This window comes from Vombatus ursinus, unplaced genomic scaffold, assembly GCF_900497805.2.
Source record: "Vombatus ursinus unplaced genomic scaffold, bare-nosed wombat genome assembly UNPS02001287.1, whole genome shotgun sequence".
In the NCBI taxonomy this organism is placed as follows: domain Eukaryota; kingdom Metazoa; phylum Chordata; class Mammalia; order Diprotodontia; family Vombatidae; genus Vombatus; species Vombatus ursinus.
Genome location: NW_020941065.1, coordinates 9,428,112 through 9,452,953, shown reverse-complemented (window position 1 = coordinate 9,452,953; position 24,842 = coordinate 9,428,112). Strand labels below are relative to the sequence as shown.

The 24,842-nt window shown below is 48.1% G+C and overlaps 1 protein-coding gene across 1 annotated transcript; it reads left to right on the top strand.

The window, feature by feature from the left end:
- The first annotated feature begins 19,564 nt into the window (after positions 1-19,564).
- Positions 19,565-24,556, top strand: POP5 (POP5 homolog, ribonuclease P/MRP subunit). The gene is made up of 5 exons (XM_027862822.1): positions 19,565-19,615; positions 19,706-19,848; positions 23,470-23,619; positions 23,735-23,818; positions 23,945-24,556. The coding sequence occupies exons 1-5, from the start codon at positions 19,596-19,598 to the stop codon at positions 24,052-24,054; spliced, it is 507 nt and encodes a 168-aa protein (XP_027718623.1). The 5' UTR covers positions 19,565-19,595; the 3' UTR covers positions 24,055-24,556.
- The last annotated feature ends 286 nt before the right edge of the window (positions 24,557-24,842 follow it).

Sequence of the window (24,842 nt, the reverse complement as noted above, 5' to 3'; positions counted from 1 at the left end):
TTAAAACAAAAGACATTTAATTAGATGTTATAACATTTGGAATTGGACTGAGTACTTCCTAAGGTCCCTCTGATCTCCAGGACTTTATGAATCTACAAATAAAAATGGGCTCCAAAGACAAACCCACCTCCAGACAGGGATAGACTAGGGTGAAAAAATCCTCCCAGGCATTTATAGCTCCAAAAGCTATGGTTCGGTACTAAGCCTGCAACTCCCATCAGGCTTCTCCTTTCAAAGGCAGACTATTATACAGTAAGTTTCTTCTCAGAGCTCAATATCACAAGTGATGTTTTTATCAGCTGCTCAACCAAGCCTCAGTATGTCAGGTTTTAGTTCTGGAGTTTCACAGAAACGGAATATAGAACATATTGCAGAAATCTGGCATGTGGGTATGTGTTCTAGCAAAAAGGCTTGACAGGGCAAAGGTCTTGGAAGATGAGCATCCTTTTAGGTTGATGGTGACTCAGGGGAGAAGATAAATGTCTTTGACCAAGATGACACAGAAATGAGCTTTAGGGCTAACCCAGAGTTCCCCACCTATAAGACAGGTAACTAAGGCTGTGCCTCCTGTCTTCCTGGCTCCTAATCTTTAAGCAAAGCTGCACAGAGAAACAAGAACTCATTCTTCTCCCACTGGTGGGGGCTCATGAACAATAGATCTTGGAGGGGCAGCTAGGTGGCACAGTGGATAGAGCACCAGCCCTGGATTCAGGAGGACCTGAGTTCAAATCTGGCCTCAGACACCTAAAACTCACTAGTTGTGTGACCCTGGGCAAGTCACTTAACCCCATTGCCTAGCCAAAAAAAAAAATAGATCTTGGAGTTAGGACCCACAAAGTACCTTAAACCCACTGCTCCCCTCCTAGAACCTAACTTGTAAGTGTGGGTTAGGTAGTTCTGATGGGAATGCTGCCTAAGGTCTTTCTGTGATGGACCTGGAGCTGGGAAGATCTGGGTTAAAATCCTGCCCCCTGTAACAAAGAACCAGAAATAAAATTTGTTGTTGTTCAGTCATTTCAGTCATGTCCAACCTTTTGTGACCCCATTTAGAGTTTTCTTGGTAAAGATACTGGAGTGGTTGGTCATTTCCTTCTCCAGCTCATTTTACAGATGAAGAAACTGAGGCAAACAGGGTTAAGTGACTTGCGCAGGATCACACAGCTAGTAAGTATCTGAGGCTAGATTTGAACTCAAGAAGAGGAGTCTCCAGGCCTGGCACTCTAAACTACTTCACCACCTAGCTGCCCTTTATCTCCTTAGGTGACCACCAGTGATGCAAACTTTACTCACCTCCTAGTATCCCTATCTCCAGACTCTTCCTTTTCATTCAGCCCTCCAACTGCTAAACTGATGATTCTCAAAGCACAGACCTGAGCATACCACTCCCCTACTTAAGAAGTTTCAATGTCTCCCCACTGAGTTTAGGATAAAACAAAGTTCTCCATTTGATATTAGAAGTTTTTCACCAACCTATCTCTTCAGATTGAATTCACATTACTGCCCCTCATCCAATCCAGAAAAACTGGTCTTCTTGCTGGTTGCTGCTTATGACATTGTAATCCCCAGCTTGTGTGACTTTGACCCCAATGCCTTGGAATGTTCTCCCTCCTCACGTCCACCTTTTGGAATCCCATCAAAGCTCAGCTGAAGCCTGCCTTTACTGTACCCTAACTCTAGGGTTATTTCCTATTCTTTCCTATTCTCCTAGTTTTTATTGCTTCCCCCACAGCCCTGCCAAAAATAAACAAATAAATTGTTTTTATATCCCCCCAAAGACTAAAACAGTACCTGGTATATAATAGTTGCTTAATAAATACTTGTTGAATTTAATTGATTTAAATTGACCTAAACTAGGTTTTGAGTATATGTTGTTGTGCAGAGGAAGATGTTTAGGACTGTTGATTCAATAGGATAAAACACTTTCACTTGGGGTGGGGGGAAGAGGGGAATCAGCATCTCTTGAATCCATCCTTTCTCTCTAGTCATCTGGCCAGCACTCTAGTACCAGCCCTGATCACTTTCTTGTCTAGAGGTAGAGAGGTGGAGGACTCCCTCTGCTCGTTACAGTCTTAGAGGATTAACCTGGAACACTAAGACATTTGCCTGAGGTCATACAGCTTGCATGTTGTCAAAAGCAGGATTTGAACCCCAGTCTTCTTCATCCGAGGTCAGCCCTCTCTCAACCACCGCACTTTGCTGCTAATGTATTAGAGAGGCACATAAAAAGTACATAGACCTGCAGGCACTTACATACAGCCATTTATACATACACACACATCACTCACATTCTTACATATTGGATACCCAGACCAAGCTTGTGAAGAGATCAGCCAGAACCCTAATGGTGGCAGAAATCTCGTCAGCCCAAATCAGAACCAGATTTAAGAGTAAGGGAAGGATCCCTAAGAGGAAAGGGGTGGGAGGAGAGGAGAATCAGCATCCCTTGAATTCATCCCCTCCTCTCTATTCACAAGACCACTACCCTAGTACAGGTCCTCATCGCTTCTTTAGAATTCCAAAGATGGAAAACTCCCTCAACTTAAAACTTACAGTCTTAGAGAATTAACCTGGAACACTAAAGGATTTGCCTATGGTCATATAGGTCATATGTGTCAAAAGCAGGCTTTGAACCTCAGCCTTCCTCATCCAAGGTCGGCCCTCTCTCAACCACCACATTTTGCCTGATATATTAGAGAGGCACACAAAAAGTATACAGACTTACAAGCACTTACATATACACACACATTACTCACATTCTTACATGTTGGGCACTCAGACCAAGCTTGGGAAGAGATCAGCCAGAATCCTAATGGAGGCAGAAATCTGGTCAGCCCACATCAGAACCAGAACCAATAGCAGAGAAAGGACCCCTGACAGGAGAGATATGGGCAGAGAGGTTTGTCTCAGACAGGTCCTGATAGAGGAGTCCTGATGGGGCTATGGGATCCCTATCAGATTCTGAGGCAGTGCTGGACACTCCCAGGTTTAGATACCAGGAAAGGGGGACTATTTGTTTGTGCTGGGCAAATGGCAGCAAAAAAGGGAGGGAGAACCAAGGACAGAGAGGAGCTTTCACCAAGATCCCCGATGAAGCCCTGGGGAGGGGCACCAGGTAGCTGAAGCAAGCAAGCAGGTGGTGCTGGGAAAATTGCTGAGAACCTGAGGGGATGGTTATATATAGCAACATCTCCCTCCAGCTTGGAACCTAAGCACTCTGTCCCTGTGTCCCTGCAAATCATCAGCAGGAGAGCCACAGGGCCCTCCAACTTGGACAGCTCCAGCCACAGCCTCCCTCACTCCCAGACACTCAAGCCTGTCCAAGGGTTCTCTCCACTGCCTCATCGTCTCATTCTGTACCCCCAAATTCAACAGACGTGTATTAAGAACTGACTACTATTTTTAAGGCTATATGTCACTCATCCATGGACCAGCTTAGCTAAATTTGGAGTGGCTCACCCCCAGGCTGGCCACGGGGGGATTAATTTTTCAGGCAAAGTAGTCCTCCAAGATCATCCGATAAGGCAAGGAGAGGTTGCAATCTAGGTCAGTGGAAGTCAATGACTACAATGAAATCACAGTTAACTAAGGGATTAATTAATTAACAATCAATAAGTGGTTATGAAACATTCAACAGGCATTTATTAAGCATCTATTCTGTGCCAAGAACTGTGCTGGGCATTGGAGGAGATACCAAGTTTAGGAGCTTACGATCAGGAAAGGCTTCTCCCAGGAAGTGGGTCCTGAGGTCAGAAAGGATTTTAGGAGGACAGATGGGAAAGGAATGAGTTCCAGGTGACGATGGGAAAGAAGAACAAAAGCCCAAGGGTGAGTTTATAATAATAAAGATGCTAGAGATTGTGGAAAATCAGGTGGAATCAGCCCTCTCTAACCTTGGACTCTGCCCTTGGGACACTGGGCCCTCACAGGGGAGTTTTTGCCTCATCTTCCATTCCAAGTCATTTCCAAACAATGCCCCTCATCGCCAGCACTAACCCCAAGTCCCTTTCTAGATTCCCCTTTCTGTGTTTGTCTGGAATTAGTTACATAACTACTAATACCTTCTCTGATCAGATTACCTTCGTGTTTTCTATATATATTTTATATGGACTTATTTATATATTGTCTCCACTCTGATGTAAGCTCACTGAGGCAGGGTCTATGTTTTAGGGGGATTTTTATGTGGGTTTTGTGGGGGAGGGGTTGCTCTTTTTTTACTTTCCCATGACTTAGCACGGTGCCTGGTACATAGTTAGCATGGACTAACTTTCCCCATTAGACTGTAAGCTCCTTCCCTGAGGGCAAGAACTGTCTTGCTTACTAATATTTGTAGCTATCAGAGCTTAGCATGATGCCCAGCACATAGTAACCTCATCCATTCATTCATTTAAAGGTGGAAAGAGAGTTTGGAGCACAAATCATGGAGGCTTTTAAACACCAGGCTAAAGAGTTTGGAATACCATGGAAAGAGTGAGGGGAAAAGGGTAGGCAAAATGGGGCCATGAGAAAGGAGGGCAAGTGGGCAATTCCTGAAGGAATTATCCACATCTATTTAACTTTTTATAAAGAGTTTTGGAGTGTTTTGAAAATAAGGATGATGGTAGGGCTCCATTAACTCAGATTCAGGTACTCTGAGGTCACTGCCAAACCTACTCTCAGCTCTTGGCTCCTAGAGAGATGCTACTGCAGGCCACTTCCTAGCTCCTCCAGGTTAGTGGTCCTCCTTCGTCATCCCCCCCATAGCAGAGTCCTTCAAGTTTTCTGCCCCTGGGAAGGAGAACTCTTCCTTCCTCCCTCATCCTCGCTTATCTTCCTTCCCTCCTCCATCCCCTCCCACTGCAGACCAGTGATTTTCCTGCCTCTCACTTGGCGATTTTATTAAACATCTCGAAAAAATATTCTCTCTCACTCCCTCTCTCTTTATTTATAAAAATCAACTTAACACCCTGCTCCTTTGTTCTATTTGGAAACGGGAACAGCCTGGTTTATATTTAGCCGGAATCCTGCTCCTTTCCCAGCACAGCCCAGGGAGCCAGGAGCAGATGGGGGAGGAGAAAAGGGAGAGAGAGGGCCGATGCTGGTGGAGGGAAGGGTGCTTTGAATGAGCCCCATCAGCAGTCAGGGAGAGGGAAGAAACCAGCCCCTTTGCAGGCTCAGCAGGATTTAATAAAAAAAAAAAAAAAGCACTGGCCTAAGGAGGCAGACAGGGTCTAGTCCTGGCTCTGTCACTAACAGAGAGAGACTTTGGGTAACTCACTTCACATCCTTGGGCCTCAGCTTCCCATTCTATAAAATGGGCATAACCTGACTTTCATCATGTTACTTCTTGGGATTGCTACAACTGAATGAGATAATGTGTGTAAAGAATTATATAAATGTAAGCTATTATTATCCCTCTCATCTCCATGTCCTCAGAACCGGGTCTTCCCGCCTTCTTGCTCCCACTTTTATTTATAGAATTCAGATTTTCCCATTCTAAGGCCAGTGTTCTTGCCACTAGTCAACAGCCCATTGGAAGCATGAGGACAGAATAGGAACCCGCAGAGGACAGAACGGGAAACCTTGCCTACAAGCATTTCAATTCCTGACAGGTCATAGAACCTGCCCCTTCCAGACACTGCCGAGATCTTTACAAACCCTTCATTCTGCAGATGGAGAAACTGACCCCCAGAGAACAGAAGCGACACAGCTGGCATTCGAACCCAGTTCCAGGTTCTGAGAACAGCAATCACATCAACACTGCCATTCCTGGAAAGAACATGTCTATCAATTGCCCTATGGGTCCAGAGCATCCCTGGAATTCCTCAATCCAAAAATACCCCTCCTTGGCCACCATTCCTCCATACGTGTTGTTTTCCCTTGTGAAAAGGAAGCTGGGGATGACTAGGTGGTACAGTAGATAGAGCACTGGCTCTGAAGTCAGGAAGACCTGAGTTCAAATCCAGCTCAGACACCTACTAGCTGCGTGACCCTGGGCAAGTCACTTAACCCCAATTTGCCTCCAAAAAAAAAAAAAAAAAGGAAGCTATTCGAGTGCAGAGACTGTCTTACTTGATTGTATCTGTATTTCAAGTGATAGCACAGTGCCTGACACATAAGTAAAAACTAATAGCTAGATTTACTGCTTTGCAGTTTGTAGATTTTACATACATCTCATTTGAGATAATACACGGTAAATTGCTTTTTCACTCACTCCAAACCAAGTGCACCACAATGCCCATAACAGATGGGCACATCATTTCCTTCTTGAAGATTTCCAAGGATCCTAGCTTTAAAACTGGAAGGGACCTCAAAGGGCACGTAGCCCTACCCCTTTGGGAGTGTATTCTCCCTAAACAACCTATCCAAATGTACTTGGAGTCTCGGTAAGTTAACTAAGATGGATCCTATATGAAGAAAAGCTAGAAGGGTTACAGAGTAATCCAGGCTAGAGGGTACAACTCCCTCATTGAGGAAGGATGCTGAGGCCCAGGAAAGTTAAATGGCTTGCCAAAGATTGCATAGGTGAAAAACAAAACCAACAAACAACCTTCTTCATTCCTAAGAATTTTTAGCCCCAGGGAGGTAAATTAGAAAGATCATGGGTTTCAAGATAGAAAAAACCTTGGAAGCCCTGAAGCCTGATTCCCTTCCTTGACAGATGAGGAGCATGGAAATACAGTCTCTGCTGCTTACTACCTGTGTGACCTTGGGCCAGTCACTTAACTTCCACCTACTCTACAGTTGATGACACTGGCCTCCTTACTGTTCCTCCCGAATGACACTTCCTCTCAGGATCCTGTGAGTTTTCACTGGGCGGTCCTCATGCTTGGAATGCTCTCCCTGGACCCACCTCCACGACCTCCTGGCTTCTTCAAGTCTCAGCTAGAATCTCACCTTCTGCAAGGAGCTTTCCCCTTACCCCTGTAATACTGGTGCCTTCCTTCTGAAATGACCTCCAAGGGAACTTGGATATTTCTTGTTCCTACACAGGGGTTTTCGGGTTGTCTCCCCCACTGGATTGTGAGCCCCTTGAACCCTGGATACTGTTTTTGCATTGTTTGTATTCCCAAATTTGTATTATCAGACAAGATGATATTTGGAAAAGTGCTTAGCACAGTGCCTGGCACATAGTAGGCACTCAATAAATGCTTTCCTTCCTCTCCATTCCTTCTATTCCTCCTCCTTCCATTCCCTCCTCCTCCTTTCCCTTCTTCCTTCTTCCCTTCCTCCCTTCCCTCCTTCCCTCTCTCTTCCTCCCTTTCTTCTCTCCTTTCTTTCCTTCTTCCCTCCCTTCTTCTTTTCCTTTCTCCCTTCCTTCTTCCCTCTTCCTTCCTTTCTTTCTCCCTTCCCTCCTTTCTTTCCTTTCCTCCTTCCCTCCCTCCTTCCTTCACTCCTCACTTCCTTCTTCTTTTCCTTTCTCCCTTCCTTCCTTCCTTCCCAGTAGGACCTGGCATATAATAAATGCTTAATAAATGCTTGTTGGCTTGACCGGACTCCGGGCCTGTTTCACCCCGAGAAAAAAAGGATTTCTAAGGTTCCTTCAATCAATCAATAAACACAGATTCATTACCTACCATGGGGATCACTTTCCAGCTATAGAGCTATTATTCCATGAAACAAGGCCAGAAATGTTAAATGACTTGCCCAAAGTCACACAGCCAGTGAGGCGCAGAGTCCGGTGGGAAAGCCAGTTGCCCTGACAGCGCCTTTTTCACGACCGCACGGCCTCCCCTCATTGGGCAGGCAGTCTAGAACACCTAAGAGTCAACTCCTAGCCTGTCTCAGTGTGTCCCGGCTCCTTGGTTATTTTTGACAACCGCCAAGGTCTGAAGGCGTCACTGGCAACCTCCAAAAAACCAGACGCCAAAAGTGGAAATAGAACGCGGGAGGAAATACCCACCCCGCCACTGTGACGTCAGCCCCACGCATTGTGACGCAACAGAAGGACTAGAGGAGACATTGGAGCCCTCTGGGATCTTTAACTCTTTCGCAGCCGGGGCCGCTGCTCTTTGAGGGTCCGACGCCCACCCTCAGAGGTCTGAAAACTTCAGGGCTGGAACTGTCCATAGCAACCTTACTGACAAGCTCCAAGCTGGGCTACTCTGCCCCTTAATGCAAGCCCGGGCGCAAGGGCTGGTCACTGGGCTGGGATCAGGGGGAGAACTTTCCTGGGGAAGAGGAAGGGAGAGAAGGACAGAAGTAGGTGTCGGGGCCGGTGTAGGAGGCAAAGTCCGTGGGAGGCTGGGGAGCTAAGGAGCCAACTATCAATGGAGCACGCTCCCTCCAGAGAGGTCCGAGGCAGCCTCTAAACCGCAGGGGGCCAGAAGAACTAGCTGTCTCCCGAGCTGTCAAGGAAAGACGCCAACTCAGAAGGGAGCGAGGGAAGGAAGGAGGGAGGGAATCATCCGGAAATCCGAGGGAGAGGAGGGGGGGGGTTGTATCTCCCGGTGGGGGACGAAGAGGCGTCAGCAGAGTGATGGAGTGACTAATCAAGGTGGCGGAAAGACACTCGCATAGACGAAAATACAGAAACAAAAGAAAGAACAAGGACAGAGAGAGGGTCAGATATACAGGAGAAAGGGAAAAGAGAACAGGTGACCGAGACAGGTAGAAGAAAGACAGAGAAAAGAGAGGACATAAAGAGACAGAAACAGAAGAAAGAAAAACAGAAGACATATAGAGAGTGAAGGGAAAGAGATCCAGAGACAAAGAGACACGGACGTACAGATAAGAGAAAAAATGGGAGACAAAGAGAGAGACGAGGACAAGAAAAAGATCGGGAATCAGAGACAGAAAGAGGAAAAAAGAGTTGGAGACACCACATAGAAAGCGACAGAGATGTGATAAGATGGACAAAGGAGAGCTCCTAAAAAGTGTGGGGTGGGGGAGTGGGAACAAGGGAGAGAGACAGACAGACAGACAGAGGAAGACATGGGGGAGGGAGGGAAACAGAGATAGAAGAGAGATCAGAGAAGGGAGGGAAGGAGATAGAGAGAGCGACAGAGAGGAGAAGAGGGAGACAGACAAAGAAAAGACAGACAGATCAGAGAAGGGGGGGACAGAGGAGAGGGAAGAAAAAAGAGGTAGGGAGACAGACGGGGAGAGAGGGAAAAGGGGAGAGAGAGAGAGAGAGAGAGAGCGAGCAGAAAGAATGGCCACGGGGTGGAGGATGTTGCCGTCCTAAGTCATTCCTCTTAAAATTAGGCAGGTGTCACACTAGTGACCCTGTCGAGGCAGCTACCTGTCCCCAACCTTGAAAGTAGGGTCCTACTTTGACTTCGAGACTTTGCCCTTTCCGTAGTAGGCAGATCTGCGACAAGGCCTCTTTGGACTCCAGTGCAAGCAGATTGAGAGCCCCCACTCCGCCCCGCCTGCCTCCAGTTGGGTCAGGTCCAGATCTGTCTCACTATGAGTTATTTGCGGGGGGGGGGCACAAACACCCTCCGCCTGGACTGAGCAGCCTGGAGGGAGAGTATTGTATGGGGTCAAGTCATTGGGAGGGGGCACAGGGTCATAAATTGAGTTTGCACAAGTCCCACGGGTAGTAAGTGGGAGAGTCGGGATTCGAACGCAGATCCACGGTTCGAGCTCAGTGGCTATGGAAGGCGGTTCACTGAAGGTGCCTCCTGTCCCAGGCATGTGTCTCTGCATGTGAGAAGAGGCGGGGTGGGAGGGGGGAGCTGACAGCTTTTGAGGGCGCTGCAGCCAAAGCGCTTGTGACAGGCGTGTCGCCCCCTCCCCTTGGCCAATCAGCCCGATTAGGAAGCGCGGTTCAGAGCTACCCCCAGCGGCTATCTCTCTCCCGGGTGCTGTTCTGCGCTCGCTCTGAGTCAATCCCAGCTGTTTATCCCAGTCAGCTTAGCCCCAGTAACCTGCCATCTCAGGCACTGCTACGGAGCAGCTCAGCATAATTCCTATCTCCCTCCAGCCCTCCCAAGCCCCCCACTCCCCGCCCCAGCCCTCCTGTGCCAGATATTAAAAGAAGCTTTTTGCTTCTCTCTTACATAAGGTCTCTTCCGGAGCCCTTACCCTGAAATTCCTTTGGCAGCTTGTCTCTGCACCATCTCCCCAGGGGACAGGCCGGTTGGGGCCCCCGGCTGGGATTTCGGTGTAAACCCCCTTCTACCTTACGGTCACTCTGTTCTGGAGTCCCTAGACCCAGTGCCCAGTGCTCTGTGGCTATGGGAGGAGATTTACAGGGGCTCTTTGAAAGTTGAGATTGCTTCATGTTTTGTATTCCGGGCACTCAAGCACAGTGCCTGGCACATAGCGGATGCTTAATAAATGCTTGTCCCTTGAGGGTGCTCCTGAAGACTGGAAAGAGGGTATCCACTCTGACCCTTGATTCACAGGTCTGGAGAGTTGGCAGTAAGAAGTTATAGATCATAGAATGTTAGAGCTGGGGGGGACCTTAAGAGATCGTGAACCAGGGGCAGCTAGATGGTGGAGTGGATAGAGCATCAACCCTGGAGTTGGGAGGACCCGAGTTCAAATCCTACCTCAGATGCTTATTAGCTGTGTGATCCTGGGCAAGTCACTTATCCCTGACTGCATCAAAAAGAAGGAAAAAAAAATCATGAACCAGAGAAAGAAATAGAAAAGACCTGAACACAGAAGAATGTCAGGATGTTAGGCCACAAAATATCAGAGTTGGGAGAGATTATTAGAACAAAGAATGTCAGAGCTGGAAGAGTCTTTTCAGGGACTTTTCAGAGCTAGAATCTTAGAACAAAGAACTCAGAAATGGAAGGTACCTTTGGACAGCCCTAGCTGTGGGATGGTCCAAAACCCCCATTTTGTGGATGAGGCAACTGAGGCTCAGAAAGTAAGGGACCTATCCAAGGTCACACAGAGGTGATCCAAGCCTAGAAACCAGAACTCAACTCCCAGGTCCGGTGTTCATTCCCCGAGGCTAGGCTTTGTCTCAGGGCATCTCTAACTTCTGTTGCCTCTTGTGGAAGACTTCTTGTATCTGTGAGACTTCTTCACACCCCAGGATCCCTCCTCGAAGACACACAGGCCGAATCAGACTGTTCTTACCATCTCCTGAGCCTCAGTTTCCTCATCTGTAAAATGAGGCAGCTTGGACTATGTGATAGCTAAGATTCTGTCCAGCTTCTGAGGTCCCCTAAGAGCCTCTGATTCTCCATTCGTCCTTCTGTATGTGAGATCAGGCATGACAGGGCCTGTTTAACCCGTGCTTCCAGCCGGAAGAAGAGCGGAAGAAAAGAAAAAGGGGGAGAGGGAGGGGAGAGGGAGAAGAGGGGAGGGGAAGGAATTCTAACTTAACAATAACATGGATTTTTTTCTAAAGGAGGTAGTGGAGGATGTCCGCTCCCTCCCCCAAGCATGCCATGATGTTCAGCTGGAAATGAAATTAGACCCAGCCCTGGAGGAAAACCTGAGCTGGGCAGCCACTGATGACTTGATGACGGCCTGCGGCATCGATTTCCATACATCCAGGCTTGCCTTGAGAGAGCTGGGTCAAAGAATGGCTCTGCTTTCCCCAGTGGCCCCTGGAGAGGAGTGGAAAGAGGGGAAGGGGGCGGATGTCCCAGTGTCCTGAGTGTGTTCTGGCTGAGCCCACCCTTTCTCTATTCCTGCCTCTGGCCTAGAGCCACGCTGGGAAAGTGACAGGTACTTTCAGTTTTTCAGTTCCTTCTCCCAAGTGGGGGAGTGGTGGGAAGGAGGAGAGACAGGCAAGCACAGCGGAGGCTGGAAAATGGGGTGGCCTGGGCAGGAAGAGCCAGATGATGGCTCTGAGGGTTGGTAGGCCTGGGCCTCCCCCATCCCCACCCCCCAGTGTAACAGTATCACCTGCTTGTATAGTAAGGGAGTCTGTAGAAAACAGTACAGGAAAGCTGTGTGTGTGTTTGTGTAATCTCTGTATCTGGGAAAGACGTGACAGACGGAGCCAAGAGCTAGGAGCAAATGGAGCAGAGATCCAGGCACAAAACAGTGGGGGAAAAGACCAGGATTGGGGTGGCAGGGGTGGACTGGGGCATTCTGGGAGGGCTTCGAGGACAACTGTCCTCTTTGCTGAGGCCACAGCACATGGATGCAGAGATGCCAGTTTCTGCCTCAGTGAGCTGGAGGCCAAGGGGAAACTCTCAGAGCCCTTAGCAATGGCAGATGGAGGGTTTAATTTTAACCAGATTTTTTTTTGCATGTTCTATTGGGGCTTTACATGGAATTCGTTTATAGGATTAGAGGTGCTGCAATCCCTGGACTCCTAACAATATGGCAATAGAGCAAAATAATAAAAGACCTAAGATATTTTGAACTGTCCAAAAAATATTGCCTGACCTCTTTGGCCCTAAGTGGCTTCTCTACTTCTAAATGACTCTGACCTTCACTGTCCTAGAATCATAGATTTAGAATTGGAAAAGACCTTATGTTGATTGCCAACTTTAATGATTTACATTTTACAGAAGAGAAAACTGAGACCCAGAGGACAAAATTATTTGCCCAGGGTCATACCAGTAATAAATGTCTGGGGCAATATTTGAACCCATGTTTTCCTGGTTCTCAGTCTCCAGCTCCACCCACTATACCACACTGCCTTCTCAACTGGTCTGTACTTATCACTTGGGCAGCTAGGTGGTGAATCAGATAGAGTGCCAGGCCTGGAGCCAGGAAAACCTGAGTTCAAATCCAGCCTCAGACACTTACTAGCTGTGTGACCCTGGGCAAGTCACTTCACCCTTTTGCCTCAGTTTCCTCATCTGTCGAATAAGCTGGAGAAGGAAATGGCAAACCACTTCCAGATCTTTCCCAAGAAAACACCAAATAAGATCATGAAGAGTCAGATACAACTGAAAAGACTGAATAACAACAAATTCATCACTGGACACAAATCAGTCACTACCTTATGCGCTAAATTATTTTTTCACATGGGCCCTCTTTCGTTTACTACCTCCGTTAGACATTTAACCTCTCTGAAACTCAGTTTCCTTCTTTGTAAAAAAAAAAAAAAAGTTGGACGAGATGACCTCTGAAGTCCCTTTTATCTCCAGAAACATGAGCCCATGAACTAGATTATACCCATATTTATATAGCTCCTTTGTTTAATCCTCATAGTACCCACCTAGAGCCAGAAGGGACCCTCAGAATCTCCCTTTCAGTAGAATGAGAGTTCTTCTGAGGCCAAGGGCAGTTTTCCCTTTTGCCTTTGAATCTCCAGTGATTATGCAAAGTCTCGAACATAAGTGAGCCCTTAAAAGGGTTTGCTGGATTGAATGAGATCTAGTCCAATTGGCTTCTCATTTTGCAGGTGAGGAAACCAAGGCACACGGGGTCTTTCCCAAAGACCCTGCTCTCAATTGAGAGGGGACTTGTATTCATCTCCTGCCTTGGATTACAATCTGCTATCCACCTTGGCATCCACCTGATTCACTCAACTCTCACCCGTGGCTCTGAAAAACTGTAGTTTGCACAGTGGCCACACCCCAGTAAACTGTTTCAGCAGATGGGCTAAACCAGGTGGAAGGTCACCAATGGTGCTCAAATCCATCCGTAAGTTAGCAGGGTTTCTACACCAAGCATGTGAAGATTTTCCCAGATGGAGCAGGTGGAAGAAAACAATTTGTTGCAATGGCCATGAAGGCCACTGAAGCAGGTGCTGTAGAGTGCCTTTGGACTTTGAAGATGCCGAGGTCATGCACTGCATCCGGGGCCATCGGCAGTCATCCTGACTTCTGTCCTGCCCCTGGACTCCATTGACTCTGGAAGAGAGAGTGAGGCTGCCTTTGTGTCGCTCTGCCTCATTGAAATCCAATTCACTCTCAAGTCAAGACATCACCTCATTATGTCACTGATCCTCTGAAAACAAGGACAAATACCAGTATCCCCATAGTATAGCACAGTGCCTGATACATAGCAGGAGCTTCATCAGCGTTTGCTGACTGGCTGTACTAAGCACAGGAGATACAAGGAAAGGCAAAATCACTACCATCCTTGAGGATTTCATATAATGGGAAGGAGAAAACGTGCAAATAACAATGTACATATGAGACGTCTAACATATAAATCAAAAGTAATCTCAAAAAGGAGGTTGGGGAGAGAGACGGGGAAAGGCTTCTGACAGCAGGGGAGATTTGAACTGAGTCTTGAAGGATGCTAGGAAAGCTAGGAGTCAGAGGTGAATTGGAAGAATATTTCAGGGGCAGCTAGGTGGCGCAGTGGATAGCACACTGGTCCCGGAGTCAGAAGGATCTGAGTTCAAAGCTGACCTCAGATCAAACATTTGACATTTACTAGCTGTGTGACCCTGGGCAGGTCACTTAACCCCACAACTGCCTAAAAGTAAACAAAATTTAAAAAAAAAAAAGAATATTTCAGGCACGAAGACTTGCCAAACAGGCAGGATCATAAGTTTGTAGATGGGACTAAAGTATTTAGAGCTGGGAAAGGTAGGAAGGAGCTAGGCTGTGAAAGGCTTTAAATGCTAGACGGAGGACTTTATTTTTGATCCTGGAGATAATAGAGAGCCACTGGAGTTCATAGAGTAGGGAAGGTGAAATGGTCCTATGTACTTTAGGAAAATCATTTTTGGCAGCTGAGTGGAGGATGGATGGCAATGGGGAGAGACTTGCCACAGGAAGGTCAATTAGAAGGCAATTGCAATAGCTAGGCAAGAGGTGAGGAGGACCTGTACTAGGGTGATAACGACAGGAAGGAGGGGGTGTATACAAGAAATGTGCAGGGAAAAACGTGGGAGCAATGATACGGAGAAAGACATTACTAGATTTGGCAACTAATTGGATATGTGGGGTGATGGAGAGAGGATTAAAGGTCATATGACATCAGGGTTTCAAACCTCTCCCTGAAATATCCCTCCACCATACTGGCCCCCTTCCCCCTTTGGTGAGTTCCTCCAAGTGGTTCCATTTTGGGGAGGAGCCGAAGTCATTCTCACCTCAGCTGGGCTTCTGACTTCAACACCATGCCCCACCCACTTCCTTCCCCTTTTCAAACCCATGGTTAGGGAATGATATAGGTGATGATTAAGCAAAGGAGACAGAAAAGAAGCAATCAGATGAATAAGAGAACCAGGAATCAAGTAAATCTAGAGAGGAGAGAGCATCTAGAACAGGGGTGGGGAACTTGCAGTCTTGAGGCCACATGTGCCCCTCTAGGTCCTCAAGTTCGGCCCTTTGACTGAATCCAAACTTCACAAAACAAATCCCCTTCATAAAAGGATTTGTTCTGTAAAACTTGGACTCAGTCAAAAGGCAGCACCCGAGGACCTAGAAGGCCACATGTGGCCTCAAGGCTAGAGGTTCCCCACCCCTGATCTAGGAGAAGAAGATGGCCCAGAGGGTCAAAGAATGTCAAGAGATCAAGGAGGATGAGGACTGGATTTAATAACAGCATTTATTTCTATATTTGTCTCCATTTTTTCATCTGTAAAATGGAGATAATAATAGCACCTGCCTCTGGAGGTTGTTGTGAGGGTCAAATAAGAAGTAGCTGCAGCAATGTGAAAGAAAAAAATGGGGCTCCCCACCCCCCCCAGCCTGAAATGAAAAGAATGTGGAAAAGGAACAGTACTCTGGAGAACCACTAACGCCCAGTCTTGGTCCCCAAGAACAGATAAGGAGACATGCCCTGGTAAAGAAGGGGGGAAACCCCCGAAAGGGGTGAGGAATGCTGCATACAACGCCAGAGGTGGTCTTTTCCTCCTTCAGTTTTGCTTGACTTTGTTACAAGGCAGGGATGTAGAAATGATTGTGAAATAAAAGATATGTATAGACTTTTTTTAAAACAAGTAATCAATCAATACACCTTTATTAAGTAGCTACTGTGTGCCAGGCACTGTGTTAAGTGCTGGAGATACAAAGAGGCAAAAGACAGTCCCCGCCCTCAAGGAGCTTACAATCTAATGGAGGAGACAACATGCGAAGAAATATATTGGAAGCACGCTATGTACAGGATCAATAGGGAATAATGAACAGAGGGAAGGCACTGGAATTAAGAGGGGCTGGGGAAGGCTTCCTGTAGGAGGTGGGATTTAGTTGGGCCTTAAGAAGCCAGGGAGGTGTACTTCGTCCTATAAAGGGGGCTGCACCCTAGGAGAGTGCGTGACCACCCTACGTCCTTGACCCCCATGTGACCCCGCCTTCTAGGCAGTGCCCCAGCACCACCACCACGTGAGGTATACTGGCTTCTCTCCTCTTCCCAAAGCCCACAACCTGGGCTGCCCTTCCTTTCCGCTTCCCTGCAGGAGCCGGCTCCCCACACCCCCCTACCCCGCCCCCCCAAGCCCGATTCCCCCGAGGCCTCCAGCTTGGCACGGCGGGGGCCCGGGTGATTGCAAACAGCCGCCTGGCCTCATTAGGAGACGTGTAATTAGCGGCTGGCTGAGCCGGGAGACTGAGCCCGCTAATTACCGCTGGGAGCTGGCTGCGCCGCCGGCGGCACGCCCCGAAGCACCCTCCCACCCCAGGAGCATCCTCCCAGCCCGGTCGCCTTGGCCCCTCACCCCTCCGGCTAGGAGGCAGGGAATCGTGGGCTGGAATAGTCGAGGTCATCTCAGAGGCTGGCATCAGTCCCCGTAAGGGCTTCGGGCTCCTCGAGCTGGACAAGAGGTCCTCGTCCCGAGGCTTGCATCTAGTTTGTAAGCGAATTAGCATTTAGTAAGCGCCTACTATGTGCCGGGCACTGTGATGCAAAGCTAGAATGGACCATACAAATCAAGGCCAACCTCTCATTTTTACAGATGTGGAAACTGAGCCCCAGAGCGCAATTAGGGTTGGCTGGCTCAAGGTCGGTCACACAGGTCATGGCAGAGCCGGGATTCGAACTCAAGTTGTGCTTTTCAAATTCAGCCAGCTACCTGTCTTCCTCTTTCTCCAGCTGGCTTCTAGCTCCCTGTCTCCTGCGGGAGGGTAGGTAGTCAAAAGCTGGGGCTAGAGACTCATTCTGCACCCTTCTTCCCCTCCAGAAGCCAGCGTTTCCCCCCAAGCATCCTCATCGTTGCCCCTCTGGAGTTTTCGCCTGATCTACCTGCGGAGCGGAGAATGTCCCCGGTCTGTTCGCTTAGCGGGCGGCCGAGGCCCCCTGCTGGCGAGAAGCAGGGAGGAGGGACCGATCGGCCAGGAGTCCGATGCGTTCAACTGAACATTCCTGGGTCGAAGGATTTCAAGCAGAATCTGGAGATCACCTAGTCCAAGCTCCTCTCAGAAGGCGAGGATAGAAGAAGGGTCGGGGCTCCGAGTACGGAAGCACCTGGTTTCACAGGGAGTCAAGAGCAGAGTCAAAATTTGAACCCAGGGCTTCTGATCCCCCAACCAAAGCCCCTTCCACTCTACCAGAAGAGAGGGAGGACGAACCTTTTCTGAACCTTATTTTTCTCAAAATACAAAATGAGGGGATTAGACAAAATGATTTCTAACATCCCAAGTCGCAAGTATAAATACTTGTTTATCCTCCTCTCCTCCCCCTCCTCTGCATCATCATCATCATCATCATCATCTCTTCTATCTCCCCCATTTGAATGTCAGCTTCTCAAGGACAGACACTTTTTTTTCTTGTGCAGACATTTTCCTAGCTGTGTTAAATGTTTAAGGTTAGCTTCCATACTTATAAACTTTGAATAGCTAAATATAAGACCCCTAGTTAGACTGTGAGGTCACTGCTGATGTAATAAATACTTGTTGAATAAATGAATTTAAAGGGGGGAAATGAATACAAAAAAGATTAGAAAAGTTTACGATCCTATAAATAGGGAAGATATTAACGCTTGTCTGGGGCCAGGGGTCAGTCTCAAAATTTACAGCTGTCCATTGTCAAAGCGCTACTAGAGTCACAGGTACCATTTGAACTCACTTCTTCTAAAAAATAAATCCCGAGGCAGCGAGGTGGCACAGTGATAGAGCTTCAGCCTAGGAGTCAGGAGGACCTGAATTCAAATCTGGCCTAGAGACTTGACACTAGCTGTGTGATGTTGGGCAAGTCACTTAACACTGATTGCCTTATCAAAAAAAAAAAAAAAAAAAAAAGCAAAAAAAGTTCCATGGTTACTTGTTAAATCTGTCCATGAGAAATCCTAGGCTGCTGTTAAGAACGATACAAAGGATTTGTAAATTAACACACTATGTTACCTGCAATAGGAATGCAAAAAAAGGCAAAATCAACAATCCCCCTCCTCTAGGAGCTCACAATCTATAAGCATTAATTAAGCACCTACTGTGGGCCAAGCATTGAACTAAGCTCTGGGGATACAAAGAAAGGCAAAAACAGTCTGCTCTCCTGCAGCTCACAATATAATGGGGGAGACAATGTGTAAATATAACTAGCACCTCCCAGGATCACTTTACTGGTATCTGCCTCAGTTTCCTCATCTGTAAAATGGGAGAAATAACAGCATCTATCTCCCAGGGTTTCTCTGAGGATCAAAGGAGATACTTGTAAAGCAAAAAGCAAACCTTAAACCCTATGTAAATTCTAGCTATTATTATTATTATAGGTAGATAAGATACTTATAGAGTAAACATTTACAGAGTAAAAGCTAAGCTTAAATGTTTAACACAGCTAGGAAAATATCTGCAGAAGGCAAAAACTTCTGCCCTCAAGAAGTTTACATTCAAATGGGGGAGACCTGTGATAGAAGATATAATAATAATAATAATAATAATAATAATAAATCGTGTATATGCTACTTTAATGTTTGCAAAGTGCTTTACAAAGGGAGGTTTGTTGAGTCACGTGTGACTCTTCGTGACCCCATTTGGGGTTTTCTCGGCAAAGATACTGAATTGGTTTGTCATATCCTTCTCCAGTCCATTTTACAGATGAGGAAACTGAGGCCAACAGGGTGAAGTGACTCAACCAGGGTCATACTGCTAGTAAGTGTCTGATTGGAACTCAGGACTCCCTGACTCCAGGCCCAGTGGATAAACATACAAGTAGATTTAAAAAAAAAAAAAAAGATATTTACGGAGTAGGTGAAAGGGGAAACCATTAGCAGTCAAAGGCACCTGGAAAGGCCTCTTAGGAGGACAAGATCTACTGAGTTTTGTCTTTTTGGCTAGGCAATGGGGTTAAGTGACTTGCCCAGGGTCACACAGCTAGTTAAGTGTCAAGTGTCTGAAGCCGCATCTGAACTGAGGTCCTGACTCCAGGGCCAGTGCTCTCGCCACCAAGGTGCCCGGATCTGCTGAGTTTTGAAGGAGGTCGGGTGCATCAGGGAGGAGGGAAAGCATTCTAGACATGGGGGACTGCCGGTGGAACGGCACGGAGAGGGGAGATGAAGAGATCTCTGGCCACCCAGGACCGAACTCTCTTCGCTCTTCTCAAGCTCTAAGGCGTAGCTGTTACAAAGTCCAGCCAAGCCTAGCCCGCAGCTAGCAGCAGGCAGATAGCCTGCGGGTGCGCAGAGCGCGTGCGCAGCGCAGCCGCCGGGCCTGACGGCAAATCAATCCCAAAGCCAGGCGCCAGATCGCGCACGCGCGGAGCGCGCGAACAACTGGCGTCTTAAGCCCCGCCCTCCCTCTGTCGCCGCGAGATCTCAGTGGCTGCCCTGCTGAAGCGGCTCCGCTGCCATTGGTCAGGGTGCTGGTCCATCCGGCCGGGGACCCCGGATTTCCGGTCCGGCCCGCGGCGTTGCTGTGGAGATGGTGCGGTTCAAACACCGGTAAGGCTTCCCCGTACCCGTTCTCGCTCACTCGCCGTCCCGGCCCCGGCTCCCCTCGCTCACTCGCTTCTGCGCTCGTCCCCGCCGCAGGTACCTGCTGTGCGAGCTGGTGTCGGAGGACCCCCGCTGCCGCGCCTGCCTGGAGGAGCGGGTCCTGTTCGGCCTCGTGCGGGACGCCATCGCCCGGGTGCACGGAGCCTTCGGCGCGGCCGCCTGCGCCGTGGCCTTCACAGGTGAGGCCGGAGCCAGACGGGAGGATGCTCAGGGGCGGGCCGCGGGAATGCCTCTCCTCGCCGGACTTTGAGCTCGGCGAGGACGGAGACCCCGCCGTGGCCATTCTGGGGGTCCCCGGCGCTTGGCGCGCGGCAAGCGCCTACTGAGTGCTGGTCCGCCCCCAGCACCCTCCTTGGGTTCTGACTTCTCTCCTCTTCATCGCCCTCGGGCCATGGGGATTCCTGGCCAAATTCTCCCAGCAACCGTGTGACATAGGGACTACAGGTATTGCTGATAAAGAAATTGAAGGGGTTGTGACTTTCTCATAATCATAACAGCAAATACTTTTAAAAAGTGGGATTTGAACTCAGGTCTCACCTGATTTGGGGCAGCTAGCTGGTGGCAGTGGATAGATTGTCTGCCCTGAAGTCAGGAAGATTCACCTTCCTGAGTTCAAATCTGGCCCTGGACTCGTACCAGCTGTGTGACCCTGGGCAAGTCCCTCCACATTTTTTGCCTCAGTTTCTTCATCTGTAAAATGAGCTGGAGAAGGAAATGGCCAACCACTCCACTACCTTTGCCAAGAATACCCCAAATGGGATCACAGAGTCATACACAACTGATTACTGGTCTAGAATTCTGTTGTACCCTCCTGGCCCCCTTCTTCTTCAGGATGGCTTCACCTGCCTCTGTACCCAACCTCCACCTCACTGTTTCACTAGACAATACCTAACATTGCCTTCCTGACACTTCCCTCCAAATTTGAATCTTTGTGATATGCAACCAGAGCTGTGCCCTTGTGGCTCTTTTGACGATCTTTGTAGCCTCCCTTTTAAAAACTCATACTTAATTCCCCCAAACCAGTTATAAACTTTTCTTTTCTCTTCTCACCACCCCCCAGGGGCCCACACGCATTAGCAGATAAGTAGCATCTTTCTTCACTAGTCAGATGCAGGATGTCTGTCTGACATGCACTCCCTCAGCTGCCTTCCTCCTTTTCTCCGAATCATCATTTACTTTCTCCTTTCTTCTAGTCAGAGATGTCCTTACTTCTCCAGTACCTCTTCCTAAGCCCTTGATCTCATTCCCTTCTGGGTCTAGTATCAGTTTGCTCTGTCCTTCTATGTTTGCTCCTGCAAAAATGTCCTACTTTCCTCCTAATTTTTTTTTGTCATATCCAGTTACTTTCCCATCTCTCGCCTTCTTTTCACTGTCATTTGGAAGAGGAATTCAACATTTTTTTGCCCGATTCCACAAGACAGAACTAGGAATAGTAGCTGAAATTTGCCAAGAGGCAGACAGGCTTAATGGAGGTCAAGACCCTCCATTAGCCAGGATAGTGAGGCTTCATTCGCTGCAGGTCAGTCAGCTTTGGCTTAAAGCTAGATGTCAGGAATGTTGTAGAGAGGATCCTTGCTCAAGTTTGGGTTGAATTAGATGTCCTAATAAGGTTTCTAACTGAAATTCTGTAACTTGAAAGCGCCCTACACCTGACTCTTCTGTCCAAACCTCCTTACTGTTCCTCTCTTCAGCCCCCTGAAACTTCCCTCCTGCCCTCACTGAGACTCGTATTGTTCTCTAGAAAGGTCAGCATTTCTAATTACTAAATTCAGTGTTTCTCTTGCAGTTCAAGAAACATAATAAGCAGGGCATGGTTCTTGCCTGGTGGCTGCAATACAAAGACTAATCTCTGTAACTTGTAATATAATTGACACTCCCTTCCTACCGAATCGGCAGTACTGGTCTCCTTGTTCTGCTCCACCTTTCTGACCTCTTCTAGACACCTGAATGCAAGTGTGCCCCGAGGATCTACCCGGGCTCTCTTTCCTTCACTAGACTCTTGGCAGTCTCATTCTCGTCCAGGGCTTTAACCATCACCTCTATTAATAATCCTAAACTCTCCTGAGATCTAAACTCACGCCTCTAAATGAACGGTACACTAGTACTTCACCCTCAGTAGATCCAGAATAGAGGTCCTCTTTTCTCCTTAGCCCTCTGCTTTCATTAGGTCTGTGGCAGCACTGGTCACCTGCTTGCATAGGCTGGGAGTTACCCTATTTCTCATGTCCAGTAATTTGCCCAGGGTCACATCCTAATCCTCCAGCCATTCATAAAAACTCCAGTCTGCCTACATCACTCCTTTTCTTAAGAACTTTAAGTAGATTCCTGTTATCCATGACTTGGATGGGGGTGGAAATGCTATATTAATCAATTGTGTGGATGACCCAAAATAGGAAGGTAGAGTCACAGAATCCAAAAGGATTGGGATAGACTAGAGAGCACAGGCTGACTCTGAGGAGATGGGAGTCAACCAGGCCTGAGTGTCAGCTCATCTACTGGGGTACAAAAATAAACAACTTCACCAACCCAAGATGGGGGAGGCATGCATGGCTAGGCAGCAGGTATTGCTTTTTGAAAAAAGGAAAGATCTGGGGGTTTTAGTAGATTGCAAACCAGTATAATTTCAGGCTGCATTAAGAGGGCCATAGCTCCCAGGAGGAGGGAAGTGACAGTCTGGTATGGTCCTTATCAGGCCCTTTCTAGAGTAGGTAGTGTTCAGTGCAGGGTGCAAATCTAAGGATGTTGGTAAGCCAGATAGTATCCAAGAGGACAGCTAGGCTGATAGAAATGAGATCTGTTGAAAGAGGTGGGCCTCTTTAGCCTGGAGAAAACTCAGGACATGAGAACTTTTTCTAGTATTTGGAGATTAGACAGACTGGTTCTCTTTGTCCTCAAGAGGCTGGCTGGGAGAAAGTACTGCCCCCAACCCCACCCCGGCCCAAGGTCTTTGGTATGTTTTAGTGGGTATTCCTTTTGTGTTTGGGTTGGACTAGATGGCCGAGGGCCCTTCCAGCTCCCATACTAACTCATCCTTTCTTCACTTGTCATTCCTAAATTCGGGGAAGCTCTCCCTGGTCCCGCCACCTCTCCCCACTGGTAACAATCTTCCCTCTCAGAACTCACTCGGTACTTTGTTGTGTAACCCTCTGATACACATCCTGTGGGACAGGCATCACTGGCCTTCTGTCAGCGTCACATGGTCGTGGTCTTGGACACCTCCACCCCTCCCCACCTTCCACCCCACTCTGCTGCTTCCATCTAGTAGCACAGTGGAGAGCACCACCTTGATGCCCGGCTCTGGCAAAGGCTGTATACACATGCTGTTGCTGGTAAAAGGTGATCACCACCGGTCGCAAAGAGCTGAATCCTGTCCATCCTTCCTGGCCTCTACTTTCCCTAGTGAAGAGGAACCACACTGCTGCCTCCTAGCGGAGAGCACAGAAGCTGCAGCACATCCCCTGCCTTTACAACTTGATCACTAAGAACTGCTGTGGCCAGAAAAAGAGACCTGGAAACCAACCTGGAGACGAATTCTCTAACCTTAGCTTTCCCGGGCCACGCTCTGTACAAAAGCCTGGCCTGCCAGGACAAGCCATCTGGTGTGTGGGTGGGAGTGGGGGCTGGGGGGAAGCCTTGAACTCTAGAAAGGACATCCTCACAATTCATCATCAGGATCCCAGTGCACTTTGCTCTGTTGACATCACCTGCTGATCAAGCATGGGCAGGCATCGTCTACACTTGCTAATGCATAAAAAACCTCTGGACGCATAGATGTTCTGAGACAGCTGTTTTTCTCCTAGTGAAATACCTCAATGCTTATACTGGGGTAGTGCTACTTCGATGTCGGAAAGAATTCTACCAGCTCCTGTGGTCAGCTCTGCCCTTTATTACTTATTTAGAGAACAAGGGACAGCGCTATGCCTGCTTCTTCAACACACTGCACGTGGGAGGTGAGTGAGATGGTGGAAAAGCTGGCTTGCAGCTCTTGATCAAAGGGGGATCTCCCCCACAACAGGCACTCCAGCTCTGCTGGGGACCACAAAATCCTTTCCTTTGATTTGTCAGGGACCATCAGAACCTGTCAGAAATTCTTGATTCAGTACAACAGGCGACAGCTTCTGATCTTACTGCACAACTGCCCTGATGGAGGTAAGTGGCCCTGTGTCAGGGATTATCTGGCAAGCCTCACCTGCTGGGGTGGAGCGAGAAGAAACTAACAAAAGCATGCATGCCAGAGATATCTTTCATGATTACTCTGCTTTTGATTTTCTGCAGAGGAACGGGAGTCTATCAAAAAGTCGGTCATGAGCTGTTCATTAGAAGAACCGCAGGAAGACCAGCTTTCAGGAGGTGGAAGTGAAGAGGATGCCACAGAGATGGAATGAGGATCTGCGGGGAAGCTAAACCCTCGCACAAATGCAGTTATGTTGCTACTCATCACCTCTATCCCGTCTCCTAAGGCAGGCAGCGGAGCCTCTCTGTTCTCTGCCTCAGAAGAGATCCGGGAGCAAAATCCCTGTGGTCGAGAACCATGACCTTACGAAGCAAGAACTGTTTTAAACCACATTTCCTGCTGCTTATCCCTTTTCAATATAATTTTTGTTGCCATGAACAAATGCCCTCTCCTTCCCTGTAAGGGTTCCTCAGTTTTCATTGAAGCCACAAGCAGAATGTTCCAATAAATTTGGCCCCATTGGAATCTGGGCAAAGGACTCCCTTCCCCCACCTACTGCCAAAACAGACCAGTTATTCACACTAGCCCTCCCGAGCGAAGTCATTCTTCCCCTGCTCTTAGGTAAGAGCAAGGCATTTGTTTCAACTTTCATGCTCAATGTAATTTTTATTAAACTACCAGTTGGTTTTCCTGGTTGGTCTTGGAACTTGAAATGGGATTAAGTTACCTTAATTGATTGCAGTTAGCTCCAAAGAAACCAGGGCTAGCCGTGCTTTTACCTGTTCAGTTGGTTTTCTTCCCAAGAAACACAAGGGCCAGTATCATTGCAGAAGCCAACACACCCTAGGTTTCAGCTGCTGGGCAAAGAAACCCAGCCTGAATCGCTGGGCCTGGGTCCGAGCTCCCTCCTGCCCTCTTGGTTGTGTGGGGAGAACGTGTCACTTCTCCCAACCTCTCATAGCTGCCCCTTCCTCAGGCCAGCTTCTGGTCTGCTGATTG